The 9,960-nt window shown below is 34.4% G+C and overlaps 1 protein-coding gene across 1 annotated transcript; it reads left to right on the top strand.

The window, feature by feature from the left end:
• Nucleotides 1–1,229: 1,229 nt before the first annotated feature.
• On the top strand, nt 1,230–9,094 carry LOC111564600 (immunoglobulin lambda-1 light chain-like). Its single transcript, XM_055004984.1, has 4 exons — nt 1,230–1,370; nt 1,460–1,788; nt 7,440–7,470; nt 8,611–9,094. The coding sequence occupies exons 1-4, from the start codon at nt 1,331–1,333 to the stop codon at nt 8,934–8,936; spliced, it is 726 nt and encodes a 241-aa protein (XP_054860959.1). The 5' UTR covers nt 1,230–1,330; the 3' UTR covers nt 8,937–9,094.
• Nucleotides 9,095–9,960: the final 866 nt, after the last annotated feature.

Here is a 9,960-nt window from a genome sequence, read left to right as displayed (position 1 = left end):
TAATCAGTCTGTGCCTTTCTTTTAACTCCATATCATCCTGTTGTTTCCAGGTGTGAGTGGAGTGACGGTGGTGATACAGAAGCCTCCCGTTGCGACGGTGAGGACAGGAGAGTCAGTCACCATGGACTGTAACTCTGCTGTGGATGGACCTCGTATCTATAAACAGATTCCAGGAGGAGTCCCTCAGTTTGTTCTGAATTTTTATCATAGCTGGAGCACCCCAAAATTTGGTTCTGGTTTTTCCGCTCCCAAATTTACAGCTAGTCATCAGTCAAACTCAGATTATCGTTGGAGCATCAGTAACGTAGAGGAGGGAGACTCAGCAGTCTATTACTGTGCAACATGGGACAGCTCTGTCAGTGAGTGGGTATCACAGTGATTTACACTGTGACAAAAACCTCCTCAGTGTTACTTCTGCTTTTTGTCCTGCTGTCATATCTTGACTGCGAGTGAATGTTTCCTGTAACATCCCCACACATATGCTTCTTTTTCAAAATTGAAAATCAATTTTATTGTAGTCCCCCAAGAAACAAATAATAAAAACAACACTAATAAACATAATCCGCTAAAAAACAGGATATCCTCTGTTACAATGTTGTAAATAGTGTATAGCATGTACAGTAAATTTGAATGTTTCTGGTCAGTTATTGTAAATGAATCAAGCTATAGAACAACTGCAACAGCAACAAGAAAATTCACCTTAATATCAACCTTAAATTATTCTTAAAATGATATTTGATCAAATAATATTGTGAATATGATCAAGTTGTAATGTGATAACATAATATGTTTCACATAAAATTAATTAACACAGATCTTGGAGTGATGGAAAACTATAAACATTCACACTTCAAATAAAAATGTTTTACTGACATGGCAAACTATGCAGATTCCCAAAACTGATTTCAGAAATGTATGGTGTTTCTATTAGATTCTACCCAACAAATCTTCAATTTTATTTATAGAAAACTAAGTAAAAACTTACAAATTGAAAACATTTGACTCATAATATTGTCTTTTTCATTCTACTTGTTTACAACCTCAAGAGCCCAGTTTAGTATTTACATCAACCCTTTAAGGAGTATTTGCAATGTGATTTTAAAAAAAAAACAAAAAAACACAATGTGACGATACATTTGCAAAAAGACAAAAGCAGACTCAAATTTTTAGAGTAGTTGATTTAGGAATGAAAACTCTATTTCTTATTGAAACTCCTCCTCCTCTACTTCTCCTCTCCTCAGTGTCTTTATAAGTCTCAGTCTCTCTCCTCTTCTGAATCCAACTCTGCTCATCTCTCAGCTGGACACTACAGAACATTTACACTGACAACATGCTGGTGGCCCTCTGCTCTCTCATCACTGCTCTAACATGTAAGATGTCCTTGTGATCGCTTTCACTGTCCAGATTTTCAGACATAAATCTGTCATTAATGTGTTTCCTTTTGTTTGTGTGCTGACAGATGTGGATGCAGCCAAAGTGTTGACCCAGACGCCTGCTGTTCACACAGCTTCTCCTGGACAAGAGGTTGTTCTCAAATGCAACATTGAGAGACCTGAAAGCTATTATGTCAGCTGGTACAAACAGGTTCCTGGTGGGACTCCTCAGTATGTTCTGAGATTTTACCATTCTCACAGTTACCCCGAATTTGGAACAGGGTTCTCCTCAGACCGATTTAACTCCAAAGCCTCATCAAACATAGATTATCAGTTTGTCATTAAGGCAGCGGAGGCAGGAGACTCAGCTGTTTATTACTGTCACACTTGGGATGACTCTGTGAAGGAACATGTAACACAGTGATTTACACTTTGACAAAAACCTCCTCACTGTTACTTCTGCTTTTTGTCCTGCTGTCACATCTTGACTGCAAATAAAGCCATTTGTTCACTTCAATGTAACTTCCTCACCCATATGTTTAATGTTTTCAAAATTTTAAATCTTTTTTGTTGGGATCTCTCAAAAAATAAAAAAATTAGATAAACCAACATTAATAAACATAGTCCACTAGAACACAGAATATTCTCTGTTAAATCCTACTAAAAAAAAAAAAATAGCGTGTACAGTAAATTTTAATGTCATTGGTCACTTATTCTGAAAGCGTCAAGCTATAGAATCCAGCAACAGTTTCTCTGTTGCAGATTTGATTTCAGATAATCTATAAAAATGGTGATTATTACACAAAATGTTTAACATGTACTGCAATATTCAAATGGAAAAAAATGCAGATCTTAAAATGACATTTGATTAAATTACATTGTGCACATGATCATATTTTAACATGATAACACAGTACGCTTCACACATTTTTAATAACCACAAGTCCTGGAGTTAATGACTTACAGAGGAAAAATTTCAAGGATTTCAAACAACAATAATGCTTGTTTAAACTAACATTAAAGTAAAAATTCATTCTTTTATGTCTCAAAAGACGCTTTACCAACATAGCAGAAATGTATGATGCTTCCAGTACATTTGTCACAACAAATCCTATACTTCAATTTTATTTGAAGGGAACTTGGTGAAGACTTACGAACTGAAAACATGATGTTAATATTTGATTTCAAATTTATTTACTCATCATATTGTCTTGATTACTCTGCTTATTTGAAGACATATGAAGATACATTTGCAAAAATCCTCCATTTGCAAAAATTACAGTAATTGACTCTTGAATTTTTAGAGTCGCTGCTGTCTGTTTCATATTAAAACTCTGCCTTTCTTTTAACTCCATATCATCCTGTTGTTTCCAGGTGTGAGTGGAGTGACGGTGGTGATACAGAAGCCTCCCGTTGCGACGGTGAGGACAGGAGAGTCAGTCACCATGGACTGTAACTCTGCTGTGGATGGACCTCGTATCTATAAACAGATTCCAGGAGGAGTCCCTCAGTTTGTTCTGAATTTTTATCATAGCTGGAGCACCCCAAAATTTGGTTCTGGTTTTTCCGCTCCCAAATTTACAGCTAGTCATCAGTCAAACTCAGATTATCGTTGGAGCATCAGTAACGTAGAGGAGGGAGACTCAGCAGTCTATTACTGTGCAACATGGGACAGCTCTGTCAGTGAGTGGGTATCACAGTGATTTACACTGTGACAAAAACCTCCTCAGTGTTACTTCTGCTTTTTGTCCTGCTGTCATATCTTGACTGCGAGTGAATGTTTCCTGTAACATCCCCACACATATGCTTCTTTTTCAAAATTGAAAATCAATTTTATTGTAGTCCCCCAAGAAACAAATAATAAAAACAACACTAATAAACATAATCCGCTAAAAAACAGGATATCCTCTGTTACAATGTTGTAAATAGTGTATAGCATGTACAGTAAATTTGAATGTTTCTGGTCAGTTATTGTAAATGAATCAAGCTATAGAACAACTGCAACAGCAACAAGAAAATTCACCTTAATATCAACCTTAAATTATTCTTAAAATGATATTTGATCAAATAATATTGTGAATATGATCAAGTTGTAATGTGATAACATAATATGTTTCACATAAAATTAATTAACACAGATCTTGGAGTGATGGAAAACTATAAACATTCACACTTCAAATAAAAATGTTTTACTGACATGGCAAACTATGCAGATTCCCAAAACTGATTTCAGAAATGTATGGTGTTTCTATTAGATTCTACCCAACAAATCTTCAATTTTATTTATAGAAAACTAAGTAAAAACTTACAAATTGAAAACATTTGACTCATAATATTGTCTTTTTCATTCTACTTGTTTACAACCTCAAGAGCCCAGTTTAGTATTTACATCAACCCTTTAAGGAGTATTTGCAATGTGATTTTAAAAAAAAAACAAAAAAACACAATGTGACGATACATTTGCAAAAAGACAAAAGCAGACTCAAATTTTTAGAGTAGTTGATTTAGGAATGAAAACTCTATTTCTTATTGAAACTCCTCCTCCTCTACTTCTCCTCTCCTCAGTGTCTTTATAAGTCTCAGTCTCTCTCCTCTTCTGAATCCAACTCTGCTCATCTCTCAGCTGGACACTACAGAACATTTACACTGACAACATGCTGGTGGCCCTCTGCTCTCTCATCACTGCTCTAACATGTAAGATGTCCTTGTGATCGCTTTCACTGTCCAGATTTTCAGACATAAATCTCTCATTAATGTGTTTCCTTTTGTTTGTGTGCTGACAGATGTGGATGCAGCCAAAGTGTTGACCCAGACGCCTGCTGTTCACACAGCTTCTCCTGGACAAGAGGTTGTTCTCAAATGCAACATTGAGAAACCTGAAAACTACTATGTCAGATGGTACAAACACGTTCCTGGTGGGACTCCTCAGTATGTTCTGAGATTTTACCATGAGCACAGTTCCCCCGAATTTGGAACAGGGTTCTCCTCAGACCGATTTAACTCCAAAGCCTCATCAAACATAGATTATCAGTTTGTCATTAAGGCAGCGGAGGCAGGAGACTCTGCAGTTTATTACTGTGAAACATGGGACAACTCTACTAAGGAGTCAGTATCACAGTGATTTACACTGTGACAAAAACCTCCTCACTGTTACTTCTGCTTTTTGTCCTGCTGTCACATCTTAACTGCGAGTGAATGTTTCCTGTAACGTCCTCACACATATGCTTTTGTTTCAAAATTGAAAATCTATTTCATTCTAATCTCCAAGAAACAAATACTAAAAACAACACAAATAAACATAATAAGATAAGAGCATATCTTATCTTATCTAATAAACATAATCCACCAAAAAACAGGATATCCTCTGTTAAAATGTTGTAAATAGTGCATAGCATGTATAGTAAATTTGAATGTCTTTCTTCTCGTATTATAAAACAATCAAGCTATAGAACATCTGCAACAGCAACAATAAAATTTACCTTAATGTCAACCTTAAATTAATCTTAAAGTGATATTTGATCAAATAATATTGTGTATATCATCATGTTTTAACATGGTAACAAAGCATGTTTTACACAAAATTAACTAACAGATCCTGAAGTTAATAACTGATGGAAAACTATAAACATTCCCACTTCAAATAAAAACGTTTTACTGACATGGAGAACTATGCAGATTCCCAAAACTGAATCCGGAAATTTATGATGTTTCTATTACATTCTAGCCAACAAATCCTGACTTCAATTTTATTTGTAGAGAACTTAATAAAAACTAACAAACTGAAAACATTTGATTTTTAATATTGTCTTTTTATTCTACTCGTTTACAACCTCAAGAGACCAGTTTAGTATTTACATCAACCCTTTAAGGAGTATTTGCAATGTGATCAAAAAAACTACCCAAAGCATAATGTGAAGACACATTTGCAAAAAGACAAAAGTGTACTCTTGAATTTTTAGAGTAGTTGATTTAGGAGTGAAAATTCCTCCTCCTCCACTTCTCCTCACATCAAATCCTTCAAATCTAGACGTCAGTTTTATTTGAAGGGAACTTGGTGAAGACTTATGAACTGAAAACATGATCTTAACATTTGAATTATTTCATTTTACTCATCTATTGTCTTGTTTACTCTGCTTATTTGAAGACACATGAAGACACATTCGCAAAAATCCTCCAGCATTTGCAAAAAATATAGTAATTGGCTATTACTATTTCTTCTTGAAACTCCTCCTCCTCTACGTACTTCTCCTCTCCTCGGTGTCTTTATAAGTCTCAGTCTCTCTCCTCTTCTGAGTCCAACTCTGCTCATCTCTCAGCTGGACACTACAGAACATTTACACTGACAACATGCTGGTGGCCCTCTGCTCTCTCATCACTGCTCTAACATGTAAGATGTCCTTGTGATCGCTTTCACAGGCCAACTTTTCAGACACAAATCTCTCATTAATGTGTTTCCTTTTGTTTGTGTGCTGACAGATGTGGATGCAGCCAAAGTGTTGACCCAGACGCCTGCTGTTCACACAGCTTCTCCTGGACAAGAGGTTGTTCTCAAATGCAACATTGAGAGACCTGAAAGCTATTATGTCAGCTGGTACAAACAGGTTCCTGGTGGGACTCCTCAGTATGTTCTGAGATTTTACCATGAGTACAGTTCACCCGATTTTGGAACAGGGTTCTCCTCAGACCGATTTAACTCCAAAGCCTCATCAAACATAGATTATCAGTTTGTCATTAAGGCAGCGGAGGCAGGAGACTCTGCAGTTTATTACTGTGCAACATGGGACAACTCTGCTAAGGAGTCAGTATCACAGTGATTTACACTGTGACAAAAACCTCCTCACTGTTACTTCTGCTTTTTGAAACACTTCCATATCAGCAAACACTGCCTAATACTGCATATTAGAGTGATACAAGCTACAAATGAAATTGCTAATTCTGGCCATTTTATAGAAAAATGATTCACCCCACGTCTCATGTCATATATGAATGGATAAATTAATTTAATGTTTGATTACTTTTACTTTTTCTCTTTTTGTTGGACACTGCAGTGAAAAACCACCACCACACCAGAACTGAATTATATTTAATTGTATTATAATTATGCAAAAATTGCAATAAAATTTTTGCTGAAGAATATGTTCTTCTGCAGAATTGTTATCATATTTATAATGAAAACAAGTTATTTCAGCTTTTAATTTTCAATTTAAAAATCCCTTTTTACAATTTAATAAATTTTCAAAAATTCAAATATAAGCATCACATAAATATAGTGTGATGAAAACTATAGTATAATAGAATAGAATAGAATAGAATAGAATAGAATAGAATAGAATAGAATAGAATAGAATAGAATAGAATAGAATAGAAGAGAAGAGAAGAGAAGAGAAGAGAAGACAATACATAAAACAATATAATATAATATAATATAATATAATATAATATAATATAATATAATATAATATAATATAATATAATATAATATAATATAATATAATATAATATAATATAATATAATATAATACAATACAATACAATACAATACAATATAATATAATATAATATAATATAATATAATATAATATAATATAATATAATATAATATAATATAATATAATATATAACCTACCATCTGAAATGTTGAGAATCACAAAAAAATTAAATGAAAAAAAAAACTTTTTGGAATGTGATTGTGTTGTGGTCAGTTCAGCTTTTACTTTCATTATTATATCATCATCAATACCATATTTTATACATATAGAATTGGGGTCTACAGCAACTCCAACAAGGTCAAGAAAATAGAAAACACTCACAAACTGACAACATTTATGCATGAGGAGTGGACTATAAACTTCTGTGTATTCATTCACTTAACATCATGTTTGAGACCATCTCTACCATGATAAGACAATGGCATAACAATCACTGGGCCCAGTAGTGTTTTAGAATGGGGATGAAATGTTGACAGTGAAAGTTGGTCTCGACAGGATGTTTCAGTTCCACTCCGCCTATTAGAGACAGTTGAGAGGTTTTTGTACGGCCATGTATACAAACTGAATCACTGTGGTATTCGGACCAGGAACCAAGCTGATTGTGACAAGTAAGTACTTTTAAACCTATCAAAAAATATAAATAAATTTTTAAAAATCATATTTAAGCTGATAGAAAACAATCCATCTGTATGAATGTTGCTGCTAGTTTTAAACATTTAGCATGTTGTTAACTGAATAATAAGATTTGTGCGTCTGCTCAGTCGCCAGACTGTATCTTTGATGCCTTATTTGCCTTATTTGTGTGATCTCTCATCATTTTTAAGCTGTTTTAGTTCAGTTTTAATTCTTATAAAAATCTGTGTGCATGTTTTTCAATTTGTCTGCAATGTTTTTGATTTATTTAGTTCATTACTTAAACCTTAATTCCATTTCAACAGTTATATTTATTTGTATATTTGAAATCTGCCTATATTGCACTTTGTATAACTTCTGTGCATGATAATTTACTCTCTATGTAATGACTGAGGCTTGGATTTAGACTTAGACTTAGACTTAGACTTAGACTTTATTGTCCCCGTGGGGAAATTCCTTTCCACAGCACCATTCCACTTGATATACATTGACAGGACAGTACAAAAACACACATTCTACAAAAAGACTGTTCAGCATTTAAGTGTTCTTTTCACTCTGGCCTTTTGGTAAGAGTTGCTAGAATAGATGTTTTTGCCTAGTCGTGCTCGTATGCATCTCATTGTTCTGTATCTCTTTCAAGAGGTTGAGAGGAGGAGGATGAGATATGTGTTCAGTTGGTGTGTTATGTCCTGTTCTATTATGTTTGCAATTCGTGTAATGGCCCTGCTGTTTAATTCTGTGAGGTTCGGTGGGGGAAGACCAATTATAATCTTGCTTTCTTTGACAGAAAGATCTTTGAAATCCTTTCTACACACAGTACCACATTCTGTCCAATGACTGTAACATTTTATTAGAGGCATAGACGGAAATATGAAGCAGACATCCCAGCTATGTTAGATAATGTGTCGAGTATTCTACATTACGATATCAATGCTAAATTACCGTATCAGTGTTGTTTAGTTTGGGAAGAACAGACACTATGTAATTTCTCACAGAGGCAGAACTTCGTGCAGTTATTGTATAGTCAACTCACCTTATTGATTAACTTGACACGATCATGCCTTGTGTTTCTGATTTCTATTGTCTTTTGATTTTGCCATCCTATTTACTTTCAGGCTCCAGCCTCTCTCCTCCTGTCCTGACAGTCTTCCCTCCGTCCAGCGCTGAACTCCAGTCCAACAAAGCCACTCTGGTCTGTCTGTCCAGTCAGTCTGGGCCTTTTGCAGATGTCACCTGGTCGGCTGCTGGGAGTCCAGTGAGCAGTGGGATCTCCACCAGCACCGCTGTTCAGAAACCAGACCAGACTTTCCAAATCAGCAGCTATCTGGACATCCAGACATCAGACTGGAACATGGATAAGGTTTACACATGTAAAGTGTCTGTGGGGTCCCAGACTGCAGAGAAGAACATCAACAAGTCAGGCTGTTCCACTGAAGAATAGCAGAGGACCAGAATGAACATTTCAGATCTGCTTCTTTGTGCGTTTTTTTTTCAGTGTTTAGATATTAGAAAATACTCGTAATCAGTGTTGTGTCAGTTTTGCATTGAACAAAATAATAAAAATAAAATTATAATTAACCAAAATTACAGTGTTGATATTTGTACTCCATTAATAGACATGTAAATAATAGTTTTTTTAAACTGTAATAATATTTTAACCTTCATCAGAATTTATTTTCTTTCTGATGTTCATCTCACTGAAATTGGTCAAAGAGGAATTCAGATCCTTCACTTAATTACAATCAGAAATGTCTCATTTAAAAAAAAATTCTTAGTGGTTGCAAATTTTAGTGAGGAAAGAAAAAAAAACTGTTCTCACAAATATATGTTTTACTTTTACCAAATCTTTTTCATTTTGATTTCATTGTGAAATATCTGATAATTTCAACAGTTCTTCAAATGACAGAAATTTTGACATTAAATGTTTTAGATACTGAATATTATAAGAAACCATAACCCTTCAAAATCAAGAACTACTGGTTTAATCCTACATAATGTGATGCACTTCAAGAATTCAATCATATGTTTTAAATATAAAATATAACTCAACTCAACTCAACTCAACTTTATTTATAAAGCGCTTTAAAACAGCAGCCGCTGAAACAAAGTGCTGTACAATAAACAATAAATTAAAACAATAAATAAAACATACACATAAGACAGCAGCACAATAAAACAGAAGCAGAGTCTCATGCTGTGTTAAAAGCCAGTGATTAATATAATAATATAAATCTAAACAGTCGCTGAAGTTGACAAATGAATTTGGTGCAATAAACAGTAGAATGTTTTTCTGAAAATACTCCCCAGTCTAAGCATCTTGAAGTTGTATGAGTGCAATAATGCTTTCCACTATTGCTAAACGACAAAACAACTCATTCTGAACACACAGATGACACTATTACTAGTTAATTCTTACTTGCAGCACATGCACAGCAAATAGAACTAGATATACTGTAAGTAGAATG

Source organism: Amphiprion ocellaris, chromosome 19, assembly GCF_022539595.1.
Source record: "Amphiprion ocellaris isolate individual 3 ecotype Okinawa chromosome 19, ASM2253959v1, whole genome shotgun sequence".
Classification (NCBI taxonomy): domain Eukaryota; kingdom Metazoa; phylum Chordata; class Actinopteri; family Pomacentridae; genus Amphiprion; species Amphiprion ocellaris.
The sequence above is the reverse complement of the archived record's forward strand: the minus strand, read 5'-3'. Positions and strand labels throughout refer to the sequence as shown.